The 16,957-nt window shown below is 27.2% G+C and overlaps 3 protein-coding genes across 3 annotated transcripts; all 3 read right to left on the bottom strand.

The window, feature by feature from the left end:
* Nucleotides 1-1,078: 1,078 nt before the first annotated feature.
* Nucleotides 1,079-7,521, bottom strand: Bma-unc-25 (glutamate decarboxylase putative; the record flags this gene model as incomplete). Its single annotated transcript, XM_043076499.1, has 12 exons — nt 1,079-1,252; nt 1,876-1,962; nt 2,199-2,303; nt 3,432-3,581; nt 3,797-3,940; nt 4,247-4,362; nt 4,507-4,642; nt 4,856-4,971; nt 5,843-5,949; nt 6,453-6,580; nt 6,821-7,020; nt 7,467-7,521. The coding sequence occupies 12 exons, from the start codon at nt 7,519-7,521 to the stop codon at nt 1,079-1,081; spliced, it is 1,518 nt and encodes a 505-aa protein (XP_042932433.1).
* A 1,540-nt stretch (nt 7,522-9,061) lies between these two features.
* Nucleotides 9,062-12,500, bottom strand: Bma-epg-3 (RIKEN cDNA 4930579A11, putative; the record flags this gene model as incomplete). Its single annotated transcript, XM_001893388.1, has 11 exons — nt 9,062-9,196; nt 9,387-9,486; nt 9,624-9,685; nt 9,813-9,929; nt 10,202-10,325; nt 10,422-10,537; nt 10,614-10,683; nt 10,827-10,906; nt 11,139-11,340; nt 11,637-11,801; nt 12,382-12,500. 11 exons carry the CDS (start codon nt 12,498-12,500, stop codon nt 9,062-9,064), a joined length of 1,290 nt encoding a protein of 429 aa, XP_001893423.1.
* A 970-nt stretch (nt 12,501-13,470) lies between these two features.
* Bm5598 (LOC443605 protein, putative) lies at nt 13,471-16,868 on the bottom strand (the record flags this gene model as incomplete). Its single annotated transcript, XM_043076498.1, has 9 exons — nt 13,471-13,593; nt 13,921-14,085; nt 14,259-14,426; nt 14,869-15,107; nt 15,517-15,742; nt 15,862-16,020; nt 16,111-16,210; nt 16,398-16,546; nt 16,719-16,868. The coding sequence occupies 9 exons, from the start codon at nt 16,866-16,868 to the stop codon at nt 13,471-13,473; spliced, it is 1,479 nt and encodes a 492-aa protein (XP_042932432.1).
* Between the last annotated feature and the right edge of the window lie 89 nt (nt 16,869-16,957).

The raw sequence follows: 16,957 nt of genomic DNA, 5'->3' as shown, positions 1-16,957 counted from the left end.
TTGAAATGATTACTTCCTGGTTATTTAAATGATTAGTTAATGGTATATGTGGTTTGATCTCGATTTTACTTCCTTCAATCTATCATTTTAATTTCATTATCAGATATTTTGAAGAAAATTTCGTCAAAATTCTAGTTGCATGTTTAAAAAACAAAAACTTTCTGTGTTTTTTAAGAAAAAATCACATATGAAAAAGTTTTAGGAGCTTATTTCATGAAACTTAGCTGAAATTTGAAGGTTACTGGACTTTTTATGGAGCAACATAAAATGAAGAATATCTGAAATTTACAAAAAAATTCGGAATCAATATTTTAATTTTAGGTCGCATACGCTATTTCTCAGATAAGCAATTACTTAATGTTATGTATATTCAAAAAAAAAAAAAAAAATTTTTTTTAAATCGATTAAATATGATAGTGCATAAATATTGTAGAATTTTTGTTGCAAGCAAAAAAGGAAAGAAAATATGACTTATAAAAGTAATGTGGAATAGTTTTATGTGATATACAAGCAAATGAATATTTTCTATCAAAAGTTAGTAATTTAGAACACGTTACAAGCATTGTATTTATGGAATATTTATTAATTATTGTATAAATTTTTAACCTGGAATAAAGCTGAAATAAATTATTAACCTGAAATTACATCTAGAAAATATCTATTTTAACAAACTTTTCAATTCAAAATGAAGCAAAGATTAATATGTATCACATCATCTGCATTAGATAAATGTTATGATAATAAGATTTTTCATCTTTTATATTTCATCTTACGTACGTGAAAAATTGAAATATTTTAAATTGTTAAATTTAAAAAAAAAATTAAATTGTTGGAAAAAATGCTAAATTTTACATGTGTTCCGGTTAAATGAGATACTAATTAGGCGAATTAAAGTAAATTTAATAATGACCATATGTTGAAATTTTAAATTTGTAAAAACTTGAAAAAGCTATATTAAAACAATATATATAATTTCGTTAAATATGGATAAAAAAATGAATGATTTAAATAGCTTTTGGATAAGAATATAAAAAATATATAAATAAAAATATATATGCTGGAATTAAATTGAATTAGATTAAAGTTCACTACCAATATCTATAATCTCTCTAATTAGAAAATCAAGATCTTCTTTGATGATTGCCTGATTTGAAATGATCATCCGGAAGAAATTCGGTCTTTGCTTATCCGGTTGATAGCCAACCATCGTTGTTCCACGTTCCATCATTTTTGCTTTAATTTTTGGTGCTATCTATAACACAGATACTTCAATATAATCAGTCAAAAATAATTTCTAAAAAAAAAAAATTAAAATTGGAAAAAAGCTATTAATTGGTAAAACAAAAAATTAGTCAATACATTAATATTTATTATTAAATAAATTTTATAAGCAAACGAAGGTATTTCAATCATTTATACTTTAGCTATTTAAGTGAGATTTTTGATGATAATAATATTTTTGCAATTCAAAAATATTATTAAGAAAATTTCATTCAACCAAAAATGATAACCAAAACTGATGTTATATTCATGAAAATTAGTTCAGAAACATGTTGAATGAATTATAGTAATAATAACTGTCAAAGAAATTTCCATTAAAAAAATAAGAAGTAAATCAAAGGAAAAGTCAAATAAAAAGTTAAGTATATAATAACAAGTTGAAAATAAACAAAGTAAGCTAAGTTAAAAGTAAAAGTTAAAAATAAATGAAGAATTAGCAATAACCATATAGAATACTGTAGTATTACTTTACATCTGTTATGTTATCAATATAATATATTAATTTGTTACTTAAGAAAATATTTATGTAATTTTAAATAAGCAATCTATATAACCAAAACTAATTTATCAAAAAAAAAAATAGAAATGACAAACCTTTTCCAATCGAGCATTTCGTTCAGCTTTTTCCACATTTCGAAGACTTGGCGGTATATACCAAAAGCAAATATTTAAAAATTCCGGCTATATGAAACAAAATATTTCATTCACTGCGACAAGAGAAATTATTATCAAATTTATTTATTAAAAAAAAAAAAAATTGTAAAAAAAATTTAATCTTTATTTAGCAAACAATGATAAGTACAAAAAAAGAGAAAAAAAAAAACTCTCAGAAAATTTTTCTTCGAAATAATTTTGTTAATTTAAACATTTTAAAATGGATTATTGTTAAAGAAATTTTTTTCCAAACTATCACTTACCGGATCAACAACCAATTCATAACCTTCAGTTTCTCGAATTCGAGCTGTAAAGTAAGCTGCCAAATCCATTAATCGATTAATTTGTCGACGGTATCCTGTCATACCCTTAATTTGAATTTTTTTAAAAAATTTTCTAAACATAGTTTAGAAATTTGTTGTAACAAATAATGGTAGAAAATTTCATTCACACTTTTAGTATGTTTACATTTATGAAATTTATTCTTATTAATTGATATATTTTAATATAATGCAAGTTTTTCTTGATTTCAGTTAATTAATTAAAATTCATCGCACTAAATGCTATGATAAGTGATAAAATTTCCCATCAAAAAAAAAGTAATTTAAAAATATCGAAAACGATTTAAATTGAAACGAAATTGATTTTAATTGAAATTCAGTTTTTTAATCAATATAAAACTATGGTTAATTTATTGTAAAAATTTGATATAATATAACACACATACATATTGAATTTCATATTTATGGTTGAATTGTATACTCAAATAATTAAATGCAAATCGTTTTCGTTTTGAAAACTTTTTTTTTTTGATATGAGCGTTACAAATTTGATTAATTCTTAGCAAATGCTTATCACTTTATTATTTTTATTTTTGCTAAAAGCTAAAAAATTGCTCAGATTTTCAAAATTTTTTTTAGGAGCAAACATTTTTAGCATTCTTTTAAAGTTTGAAAATTTTTTGAATTAATTAATTTTATTACTTTCTTTTTTAGTGAACAAAGCTTGAAATTTAACAATACTTTATAGTTAATGTGAAAAATAAACTGGTTGATAACATATTTTATTACATTGTTAATAGTTTGCTCTTAAAAAGAGGAAGAGAAAGAGAGAGAGAGAGAGAGAGAGAGAGAAAGAAAAAAAAGGCAATTCTAGGAAATTGCAAAGATAAATAAATTAATATTTTAATTTTATCATGAAATAAGAAGCAAAAATTCGTTTCAAAGTATTAATTAAAACATTTTCAAATTTGTTTCTAAAATTTTTATAATGGTAAATAGTAGTGAAATAAATTAATTCATTCGTCTTTATAAAAAAAAATAAACAAAAATAAACATTTTTCAGTGAAATAACGATAAAATAGCAAAGAATGGATGATTCTATATGTTAATTATTGTATTTAACAATATTTTTAGTATAATTTAAATGCCATTTATGTATTTTATGACAATTAAATACATTGCTTAATAAAAAAAAAAAATAATGAATAAGTTTACCTTTGACCTCCACATTAACCAAAGTTTGAAGATATCGTTATGTCGACCACATTGCATTGCCTTATCACCAGTATCAAAACTAACATCATAAGGCTTATCTTGTTGAAATAAGTAATCAGCTGACATTTGATTGGTTTGAAATAAAAGACCCTAAATTTGTTCAAATTATTATTTTCTTTTTTTGTTGAAATGATTATTCAAAATATTATCATAGCATTGAATGATACTTAATTTTTTTGATATTTTATGGAGAAATAAATAATTATCAATTGGAGGACAAAAAAAAATTATCAAAGTTTTTTTTATATTGAAACTATTGAATTAATTCATTTCAAATTATAGAAATGAATTTTTGCTATACTTACTTCTTGTTTAATAAAACAGGCACTGCATTGTAATAACGCTCCCATTAATTTATGCGGATTCCAGGTAACCGAATTAGCTCTTTCAATACCGCAAAGTTTATGACGATGTTCCGGTGATAGTAATAAACCACCACCCCATGCTGCCTATAAATTTTTGCTTTTTTTTTTTTAAAAAAAAGAAAAACTTTAATTAAAAATTTTTGAAATCTAAATTAGTATGAAATCTTTTAAAAATTAATTTATGATATCAAAAAAAAAAAAAATTTTTTTTCTCATTTTTATTTAAAAAATGAAGTAAAAAAAAAGTATCATTCATGTTTAACCTAAATTTAGTGAATAGTATAATAATTTGAGAAATGCCATAAAAAAAAATAAATGTTTGAATTAGCATTATCGATTATAAAATTAAAATTAAATTATAATATTTGCAACAAAAAAAAAAATTCAAACATCAACATGAAGCCATAATTTATGACGATCACATATATCAGCAATTTGTGGTATTGGATCCCATGCACCGTATACTGTTGTTCCAGCTGTTGCACAAACAAAAAACGGTTCCATACCTGAAATAGACTTGTTTTTTTTTTTCTTATAATTAAAATTAACAGAAAAAAAATTTTTTTTTTGAACTTTTAAATTAAACGAAAAAAAATACAGAAATTCTTTAGTTTATGTATAAGAAAAATTATTATTTAAATAAATTTTACCATCTTTTTTACACTGTATGATGCGTTGCTCTAATGCTTCCGGTATCATTCTTCCGGATGGATCAGTTGGAATACTGAAGCAATTATCGGTACCAATACCCATTACAGCTGCTGCTCCTTTGATTGAGTAATGACTCTGTGTAAAACTTAATTAAGTAAAAAATAAAAAGGTTTTTTTTTTCTTCATTAATTTGCTTCAAAAATTTCATAAAAATTTTGTTGATTTTTATATGTCAAATTATTACTTTAAAAAGTTTTAAATAATTAGCAATTATTTATTAAATGATTGATTAATTTAAAGAAATGAATTAATTATATTTTGAATTGCTTAAAATGATATATTATTTACATCTTCCGAAGTGAATGTGCAAAGAGTTGGTAAATCGCTTTGTCCAAGTGGTTTACATCTTGGGAAGCGCGAATGTCGCGCTGCATTCATCGCATATAAATTTGAAATAGCACCACCTGTAACTCTTATAAAATTTATTCAGGTAGAAGATAGTACAGAGAGAGAGAGAAAAAGAGAGAGGGAGAGAATTTGACAGTTATTTTAAAAATATTTTTTCAACTATGTAAAATTAGGTAATATGAAAAGGTAAAAAATTTTTACTTCTTACATTTGCTATAAATTTTTTTTTTTCATTAATCTATGATTACAATATTTTTAAGACTAAGGAAAATATTATTTTAAAATAACTTAACTTTTTTTTTTTATTAATTTGACTTTTCTATACAATGATTATATTCACATTCTTGTTTTAAGAGAAAAAATTTCATCTTTCCAATAATTTCAATTAATGAAAAGATTTTAGAAATCAGAAATGAATGAGATTCAATGTGAAAGTAATAAAAATTTAATAGCAATGTAACAAATAAAAATTTTCACCTTTTCTTATTATCTAATTTTACATAGTTGAAAAAAAGAGGAATAGTTAAGATTGAAATATTTTTAAAATTGCTCATTTCACATTTCAATAAACTTTCTCAATGCTTCTTATGCCATAAAAGTTTTAACTCATAAATAAGAAAAAATGTATAATGCAAGAAAAATTAAAAAAGAGAGAAAAAAAAATGAGTCATCAGAAAAAAAAATCTCTTTTTCATATTTATTTTCTTAATTTTGTTGAAGAAATTGTTGAATAAACACTTATGAGGCAATAAGTTTAATCAATTTAGCTATTAAATGTTCTTTTATTTGCATTATTTGAATATTTTGATTAGATTTCAAAAATTTTACTGAATTTTAGTTTAATTTATCTGATAATAAGAGGCATTATGATATTATGTAATAAAATATTTAAGTATATTTGAGAGTTTTATAAATTAAATTTGATACCGGGAGCAAAAATAGCATCGCTATCTTGCCAACCAATTAATTCAGCCATTTTCTTCGTCACTTCTTTTTCCATTAAAATAAAAACTGGTGCAATTTCATAAGTAAACCTGTGAAAATATTTTTTCCAAAATCACAATATATAAAAAAATAAAAATATATTTAAAATAAATGCAAAAAAAAAAATATTTTCCAAAAAAACGTATAATTAAATGTGCAATTAATTTCATAAAAGACTAATTATATTAAAAATTAGTAATATAATAAGGTAAAATAATTAACATAAAATTGAATATGATAAAGTGAACCTTATGATTGATTAATAATATTTATTAATTTATAATGAATTAAGCTAACAACAAAAGAAATAAATCATTTCTAATTGATATGTTATTTTTTTTTTTGTTTTGAAACAAAATAATAAATTTTTTTTCACTTCTCACTTCTTTAATTATTTAAATAATTTTTACTAATTAGTAAATGCTGTTTTCTTCTTACTTAACTTTCTTTTTTTTTTATTAACTTTTTTTTACTAATCATTTTTAATATTCCAAAGTAATATGATATCATCATTTTTATTTTATTTTCTATAAATAACGCACTAAAATCGTACATATTTGTATTAGCAGTAGCAGTAAGCCATTCACCAGCCATAGATACCAGGTCAAGTCCGCATGATATTTGATTGAAAAAGCGCGGATGTCCAGTTCGAACACCCAAACGTAATACTTCTCGACAATCCTAATCAGATTTCTTAGTACTTTGAAGTTTTTTATATGATTGAATTATCAAAGCAATAATTTAGAAAAAAATTATTGTTAATGCATAAATTAGAAATGTTATGTATTGCCAATAAAATATCAAATCAAATTTAATTTAATTATTTAATTTATTCATTCATCATTTCATATTTTTTAGCTTTTATTTAATGAAAAGAATTTTTTTTTTTTCATTATATCTATTTAGAATTTAGTTGTTCACCTGAAGTAACTGATGTAAAGTACGTGGATTATCCGGAATACTTAGATCGATTAATTTTTGCATTTCAGCCGGATGATAAAAATCCAAAATTTTATTTTCTCGTTGATTTTCCTCATTGATATATTCTAGGAGAATTTTGACAATTTCCTCCAAAAATTTCTTCGCACTATCCCAATTCCGTTTATTTTGCGGTAGTAACTCTATGATAATTAAAAAAAAAAGAGTATACATATAGATGGTAGATCGAAATTAAATTAACGAGAAATTTTTGGATTTTATTTTTTTTTATAGTAAGTTCTTAATCATTATTTTAAGTACTTTGATATTTAAGTGATTACAACCATTTTCAGAAAAAGTAACATTTAAAAAAAAAATCCCAAAAATTATTTTTATTTTTTAATTGTTACATCAAAATCTCCTATGAAGTAAATAATAAAATTTTAGGAACTTATTTGCTATTTAAGTAAATAGATTAAAATTATAATCGTGAATTCAATTCAAGAAAAGATATAAATGATAACTATGAAGAGATATAAAATCTAATTCATATCTAATTGAGATATTCTATATGAATTTCCTCAAAATTTATGATATTATATTGCTTCAATATAAAAAGATAAAAAAATAAATGACTAAATAAATATACCTGCAGCATAAATTTTGGTTAAATTAGTAGAGGAAGATGTGTTATTGGACTGCATTATAGGGAAGACTTAGATATACAATAAGTTTTATGGAAAGAATGAAATTTAAAAATGCTTTCCTGAAGGCCAATGAAGCGTAAGATGAAGATGACAAATTTAAGGCAAATGCAAAATACCAATATTAAATTTGAAGTGATTGGGAAGAATGTATAGCAAAAAAAAAAAAGAAAACAAAAAAAAAAAAAGGAAAAAAAAAAGAAAAGAAGAAATAATGGGAGGAATTACTTGAAAATGATGAAATGAAAGAAAGAATTACAAAGATCTTAACCATTTGATGAGTGTTATTCCTAGGCAATTTTAGCTTACGGTAATTTTTCATTTAATGCTTTTCATGCCTAATTTAACCAACATATTGTGGTTAAGTTTTTAAAATTGAGAGTACTTCAGCAATATTTCATCTTCATAAACTTTTCATCCTTTTCTTCCAAGCATTATTAGATATTTTTATCTATTTAGGCCAAAAATATTTTGTTTATCAATGAATGAACAAAAACAAAAACAAAAAAAAAGACTATTTAATTCATTGCTACCAAAATGAAATGAATTTTTCATTTACTACATCCAACTTAAAAAGAGTCATTACTCATTTGAAAATCACTAATTCATTTATTTCCATTGAGCATAGATAAAAATTAAGATTTAAAAATTTTTCGTGCGTGATATATTATAAATACTCAATTAGAAAAAAAAAAACTACTTATTCTGAACCATCTAAAAATCACTTCTAATTTTTACTGCAAAAAAAGGTTGAAAATGCTTTGGTAATGTTTCGAATTGATATAGTAAATTTCACTTAAATCATATATTGCAGAAAATTTGCCGCTCCTGATGTTTGAAGTATCATTCCCAACATCATAACAAATCTCATTGATAATGTGAACTATCAAGGCTACCAATAGCAACATACTTTTTATAAATCACCTTCTAATAATAAAATTCATTAGCATAAGATTAGGAATCTGAAATAAGTACGTGGAATCATATGGTACTGGCATTAATATATATATTAAAAAAATATATCATCGTTTTGTTATACTAAACAAAGCAAAATACTACTAGATATCAATTGAGCAGATAATTCTAGAAGCACTTATAATTCTGATAGCAAAAGTCAATTCTAACATAAAAAATCTCCTTTGATTTGAACTAATTCAAAATAATTTTTCAATAAAACTATATCATATTAATTAAATAGCAATAAATACAGAAGAAAAAATCCAGATTCCCTGAGAGAAAGAGAGAAAAGAAAAACGATTAAAGCAAAAGTCAGAAAGCCAAAGAATGTTAACCCTTATTGTTAGCAAAAACCATAATATAATTTAATAAATCCTTATGTCGCACGCATTAACATATAAACTCACATCTTTTCACTCATTGTGTTATTCATTGAATGTCTTTACTTCCGAAAGAGAGAAACATCAACAACTAATAAACAAAACAAAGGAATAGCTAATTTGAAATGAAACATAAGTAAAACCAGTGCATAAGTGAAGATAAGCTAATAAAAGAATCAGATGACAAAATGCTCGACAAGCTATCAACATGTCTTCTTTTTTGCATTACAAAGTCGTTTATGCCAATTCTGTGCTAACGAATTGATTATGGAAAGTAAAAACCAGACTATCATGGAGGTAACAATGAATGAAGCACCCTTCTGAAGCATGGTACTGTCCTGAAATTACATTAGAATTTGATTCTGTCTTCATAACATGTTTTATATAACTTGACAACAGGAATTTACCACAATATTCATCCTACCATTGGCCAAATATCTGATCGATTTCGAACCACAAAAAAAAAAAACTCCACAAAAAATTTAAAAAACCGTTTATTTTCCTAGTAAACAAAGTAGCAAGTATTACCTCAACATGCGCAGCCCCACTTTTATGGAGCTTAATTTTCTGAAACGCTAAATACTCCATCAATTTCTGGTGAAGGCGTATGCCAAATACCGGAACCGATCTGAAAATTGTTTGCTATATTGGAAAAAAAGAGATCAAAGGAATTCTATTATTTCAGGTATGCGATCGACTGAAGTGTGAAAAAAAGATGCCAAACAATACCATTACAAATACTTTTTATTGGGAAAACACACTAACTTTAAGTGAACTATAAGATGCTCCACTGTGTTTTCACTGAAAGCCAGCACTACCAAAAACATCTAAAAACAAAATTTCAGAAAGAATGACCAAGAAGTCCGAATAAACATCAAATACATGACATCAACCGGTGTGTTGTTATGTTAGCAAATGATCGAAACGGTGAGACAGAAATAAAAAAGAGAATACCTGAAGGTGCATTTTGAAAACAGCTTTTCCAATAAGAGTTGCTAAAAAAAACTTCCAAAAAGGAACCAGGAAATGTCCGCATGTTATACCAGCTAAATCGAAAAATGGATTCGGAATCTAAAGAAAAAACTTTGAAAAATAGCAAATATACAAGAAGATGAATCAATTAAAATGCACACACACAAACAGAGAGAGAGAGAGAGAGAGAGAGAGAGAGAAAGGGAGAAATGTAAACTCAAACCCTTATTTCCATTCGAATACAGCTAATATATAGAAGCCATTTCCTAAGACCCATCAAAATTCGGAAGCCATATATCCTCATAAAAATTCATCCGTATATGAAATTCAATCAGAAAAACGACAAAACTAGATATCGAGAAAATGCCTACTGAAGCAAAAGAAAGAATGCCGAAGAACCCAAGTTTAGTAACTGCTTTCTCCATTAGTCCTTTACACTTCTCAGCAAATGTGGGTGCTTTGGGTCCACTTTGATTAATGTAAGCTAAAAATTCTCTGAAAATAATACATATGAAATGAGAATTTGAAAATTCATATGATGGCTAACCAAAAAATAATTTAACCAATAATCAATAAAAAAACAATATAAACCTGTATTCTTCATCATCTGGCTCTTCACCAGAGATTCGTGCTGCCTTCGCCATAAAGTAAGGTGGTAATTCACCTAGTGCCGTACCAGCACCCCACATAAGTGCTTCGACGCGTACCTGGAGTAAATTTTAATACGATCAGACTTCACTAGAAATTCATTCATTGCTGAAAATTTTATTCTGATCAACATACTTTTGACATTATCGACCACATTGTCACTACTGCCGCTTCCATGACACCTTCCACATTGGGACATGAAATTCTGAACAAAAAAAAAAAAAAAAAAAATTGTAAATGCATAAAATTGTCACTATTAGCTACTTTGTTTCGGTCATCTTATGAAATAAAACAGTACAAACATTGCACTTTTCAAAATTGTTTTGACAAATCACTAAATGCTAGAACCTTTCCGGATATGGTGGTTCAGGAAAATCCAGTGAATTACATTCATAAGCTGCCATTGTGACTGAAGCTATATGTGGCCCCTGTAAGCTTACGAGTTTTCAAAAACACCGTTACCTCAGTAAAATAAGAATCAAAAATGATTTGAGTTTCTTTTTTTTTGTGATGAATCTTTCGTGAAATGCTACCATTGCTGTAAGCTTTGAAAATTTTTGCAGTGTTTTCAGAATGTGCTTTAAAACAATAAAAATAGGAAAAAGTTTCTTCCCATAGTTCTCTCTCACAAATAACTAACGAAAGAGGTAGAGAACTCACAAGGTACAATATAAATGTATGGAGACCAGTTCCAAGCCCAATAGATGACAGTACACCCAAACCTATCCAATACAAACATTGTAATGACTTCACTTTCCAACTTTGAATGTATTTTTGATGAACGCCAGGAACATGACAAATATATGTCCCAACCGCACACAATAACAAAACGAACAATATACGAGCTTTGTGGAACCATAAGCTTAAAATAACGCTCAAATGAATCAAAAATAATTCTACATTTCATCTGGAAAATTAAGCAGTAGAAAATATTAAAGCATAGAAATCAACAAAAAAAAAAAAAGCTTTTGTTTAAAAGACTAAAACACTGATCCATTAGAATCACAGAAACGACAAAAAAAAAATTGAATTATCTACACTATCCCCACACAACATTTATTTGTATTTAAAATACTCTTCAGTGCATCTTAATTCCTCTTAACTAGAAACATTAAGTAAAAATCTTGACATTTTTGAAATTTCGATAGAAAAACATACTAAACGATGAACTCGACCAATAGCTGTAAAAGTTCACGAAGAGCATAGTGAAGTGTTTGAATAGGCCTTTTCCAGAGAACAATTTTCTGCCGTTCTAATCTGTTTAATGTTCCAACAGATGGACTTGTTATTAAACCTCTACCACTCGGTTCCATGTAATAGTCACTAAAGAAATAGACAACCTTTTTCAAATTCATGTAGAACATCAGAAGCAATGAAACCGATGAGATTTGAAATGTTCCAAGACAGCATTACAGATTTTTCATTTTCAAATTTGTTCATTTATTGAACTTTACAAGCTATAAATCGTTCTTTGTGACAGAAACAAATCCAAACAAAATATCATCACTGGTCGCAAGAAAACCCATTGTAAGTTCTACAGCTTTTTTTTGATATTTTTTCTTGGTATCAAGTGTTATTATAAATAAGAAAAAATTTTTTCTAGTATTCTGCTGCAAAATTATTACATATAAATGTAGCACCTAAAATACAATACAGCTTTCAACTATCCAGTGATATTTTCCTACCGAATTTCCTACAATTTTCCAGAATCGCAGGTGGATAAACAGAAACTTATGATTTTGATAATCAAAAATGGGGATAAAATCAATAAAATGTTGGATCCTTGCTTCATAATGTGAAATGAGCGGATTTTCATAAGAAAATATATTAAAGGAAGAATACCTTCCATTATTTGATTTAATACACATATTTTCACGTACTCAACTAACGAAAAATGAGTCACCTGGGTTCTTTTGAAGATTCATCAAATGTAACTTGTCTAACGAGTGGCGAAGCGCTCACGGATGGTACTGATGAAACTTCCTCCGTATTTTGCGTATAACTTCGCTTTTTTTTGCCCATAATACTGCGTGATATTTTTACACAGCTTTTTCGACTTCTGAAGAAAAGAAACTTGATGGTAATGTGATGAATAAAACTTTCCCCATGCTTTGTGCATAAGTGCAAATGCCACTGAATCTAAGGGACCTTAAGATATAAATGAAATACATGCACTTGTTGATGATAATTATCTCATTTCTTTTATGAAACAATCATAATACTGAACGTTATTAGCAACAAAAATAATTGATTAATTTAGCTTTTTCCTAGCATTATGTCTATATCCTCCCGTAAGAGCAATATCAAGAGAAACATATGATAATCCATAATACTTCATCAATAATTACCACGTACGAAGACGTACCTTACTCTAAACACTTTAGAATGCATCCACTCAGCCTTATTTATCTTCCCGAATTTGGTGTACGTCAATAATATATATGTATATATTTTGTCTATCTATGAGCACAAACTCTACACTTATTTTATCATGGAACATATCGCAACAACAATAACATTAAAATGTAACAATAAACGTAATAAAAGGACATTTCATTGATGGATCAACTGCCACTTCCAGTAACTTTCCGACAAAAGTCAACCACGAATCAATCCATCCATCACTTCTTATGCTCACACCCACTACCAAAATCGAAAATCGCTCTCATATGCTATGGCCCAATAATTTTGAACACTATGAAAACGCTCAGTTTCTTTATATAATTAGATGTGTTCTATTTACGATATCGTAAATTAATGACTCGTATAAGCAGATAAGGAATATCAATATACAATATATATTTATATAATATAAGGTTAATACTAAATGAATTATAAGATAATCACTACAATCTTATTACTATGTTGAAAGGAACAGATGGATTGCTCACAGGATGATTACTTGTTGTAGAATAATGTATGAAACTACTAGTACGTAACAACGACACAAACAAACAACATCAATAACAAAATCGAAAACATCAACAACTATTCAATTTTGAACATCGTACGACTCTATAGACGGCATCCAACTATCCTTGCACAACAGTTGTCTTAATTGCAGTAACCATGTACTTTTCGCATCATCATTTTCTTTTTCTAACTCATTACACACCTATAAAAAGACTTTACATATTTTACATGAAAGCTATTACTGCAAAATTACTCAATTAAGAGGGATATTACTTTTTTTTTAAGTATAATAAAATGTAACATGAAATCTAGATCATCGGACCATATCTTCCCTAAATCATGAAAACATATTATTCTTATCGTGCTTATATAATATTAAAATTAAAAGAAGAACCCAAAAAAAGCTGCTGCTAAAGAGTAGCTAGTAAAGATTAGCTTTGCTAAAGTTTTTGAATTCCACATGAGAAAAGATACATTATTTGTATAATCTTCAGTCTTCTTCACTCTTTTTTTACGAAAAGGAACCAACTTTATTTCCAAGCATTTCACATGTTTTGTACACTATAGTTTTACGCCAATTAGTTTCCATAGAATCACTATTTACGTTACCAGAATAAATATCTCTAATATGAGTAATAAGCGTAATAAATAATTGGCACAAAAATACACGCTCCCAGCTAGTCATCTTTGAGTTCTGCAAAAAAAAAAAGATCAAATTAATACTTTTATCTTAGAGAATTATCCTCCAAAAACTTAGTATACAGAAATATAGTTCTGGTCTACAATTTGTTTTTTAAATCGTAAAATATCTATTAAAAAAGTAGACGATTTAAAGATAAAGCAGAAAAGCAAAGTGAAACATCGAACTTGCAAAGTTAAAACAATCCAGGAATGCAGATTCTGTCGAACATATAAATCATTAGCTAATGATCGATGTTGCAAAATAGCCCTAAATGACAGCAAAATGTATTTCCTGGTTTCCTGGTCAGCAATGATACTGCCAAATAGTGATAATAATAGCTTGATCCCATATCTAAAAGCCAACTATTATATTAATTGGCTTTTGCATCATGATAAACAAAAAGAAAAGCACGAACAAATTTATCAAGATACTAAACCCACTAAAGCATCAATGTGGCATTCCAGTATCATCCCCTAAAGCTATTCTATCTGCTCTTAGCCTGGATTCATTTAAATCTTCCTCACTGTGCAAAAATAAAAAGCATTTCTGCGAATTCCCATATTATTCTAGAGAAATTAATCCACTTTTTTCACTATTGCTTTCTAAAACTTGAATTTGGATTATTCAAATTTGCAACTAGATATCTGCAAAACATCTCTTATCATACTCCAAAACATGCAGAGCGCAACAATAATACAAAGTTGTCATTAAATTGGAAACTTCAGGAACTAATTCTTTCCGAACTCCTTACTGACAAATTATTTAAAACGAAAAAAAATTATTGAAAACAAATCTTTTTTGTAAGATGTTGTAATCATTCGGTTCAATGAGTGAATCCAATATCAGGCGTAAGCACCAATGACGCTCCTTGTTGTAATGCTCTATACTTGAACTCAGTAACAGTTTGTAAATTTCAGGAACATTTTGAACATCAATATTTGGCTTAAGCAGTAGAAACGATAGTACTGGTTGATAGACTGGATCTTCGGGATGCAAAATCAATTTCGTGACTCTTGCAAAAAAATGTGCGACAACTGCAATAGATGATAAGCACACTTTTTTTTTTTCTGCTTAAAACTAAACACTGTGGAAGAAAAGCTATAAGGAAAAATTGGAACAGGGATGGAAGTGCATCTCAGCATTTTGTATGCAGCATAAAAAGGCACTATGGGAAACCAAGACAGTATCTATTATATTGCAGTTAAAATCTATCGAAACTAAGAAGATGGACATGCAAGACTATAATCGAAATATGACATTACCGCAATAACAATCAAATAAATTAAAAATTAAAACTGTTCGAGCGAATTACAGTTCTATATAAAATTTGCAAGAAATCAAACTCATATTGAGATACTGAGAGCACACAGAAATCAATTGAAAGGTATTTCAGAGTCAAATCTGTTAAATCATTTGCAATTCAAAAAGCTATAAAATATCAACCGTGTGGTAATCGTTGAATTGGTTTTTCGATACTGTTTTTGAATATTTGCAACAGATAAATATAAAGACACTTTTCTGGGAATGAATCTGTATCCAATTCTGTTAGGTGAAGTAAAAACCGTCTGAGCACGAGGTATGCGACACAACGCTCATTCCGACTAATAAAACTTGTTGCTGCAAATGCAAGTGAAAGACCATTTACATCAATAAATTTTCGACTGTTTATCTGAAAATGATGAAAATGATCATCCTTCATTTGCTAGGATACCATTTTGCAATTAAAACTTTATCTTTCTGATTCTGCATCAAAAATATGAAATACAAAGGGTAACTGATAATACTCACTTTGGCATGGTTATCTAACAAGGTTGCCAATAGTCTAAGTATGAAACGGGCATCATACAACTCATTTGAAGAATCCTTCTCAGGTATTTTGATGCTGGTTGTTTGTTCAGACTTCAGTAACGTATTCCATACCAATTTTGGATTTAAATAATCCAAAACCTAAAATTTGAAGAGATAGATTTAAGCTATAAATTTTACAGAAGTTTAATTCATAAGAGATCTACGAATACTAATTAACACAAAAAAGACCTGATCCGCAGTGAGTTTTGTATGTAAAAGCTGTCCCAGTTGGCGCAATTTTTCGTAATTGTCCTTTGCTCGCTTTCCCCACACCATCGGAAAAAAGGGTCTGAAATTCTTGATACTGAAAATACTGTATTCTCCTAAGTAACACATTTATTTACATGTATTGTTTTTTGCGTGCTCATTTCTCAGGAATATTTTTCATTAAAACTAATTTAAACAAATCTAATTTAATTTAAATGTAATTTAAAATGATGAGTAAAACGTAAGAAGTCAGAAATCAAATAATATACCGTAAGCTTATCTGATACGATCTCTCGAGTAAACAAAGAATATCAAAGATGGCTCTATCTTTCACCGATTCCATTGCATCATATTGACAAAGCAAACGAATAATGAACCCTTGTTCAATTTTTAATTTCACTGCTTGAACTTCTAATTCCTGTGACAAACTACGGATTACTGATCAAAATACAGAATGATGAACCATCCTTCAAGACTGAAAGGCGAAGACTGGCCCAAGAATGAGAATATGTGACTAATATCTCAAGGATACTAAAATTCTGGGATTTAGAGCACCAAGAAATCAAGAAGACAAATAAGATGAAACTAACTTTATCCTTTGAGTTTTCCAAGTAATTTCGAATCCTTAGAAGAATGGTTATATCTAAATCACAATCCTCCAAGAGTATTCTGCTGATATCTGTTTGTATATCATTGTCACATATGTTTTCTTCCATTTTCTTCCGCTTACGAGATGTCATAATTACCTGGAAATCTTCATATTTCTCAACCATTCATTACTTAAAATTCAAATCACGTAATTACCTTCCAAACTTTTTATACCTTTTAA

This window comes from Brugia malayi, assembly GCF_000002995.4.
Source record: "Brugia malayi strain FR3 genome assembly, contig: Bm_v4_Chr1_scaffold_001, whole genome shotgun sequence".
NCBI lineage: Eukaryota > Metazoa > Nematoda > Chromadorea > Rhabditida > Onchocercidae > Brugia > Brugia malayi.
Note: the sequence above shows the minus strand (reverse complement) of the source record. Positions and strands in the feature narration are given on the sequence as shown.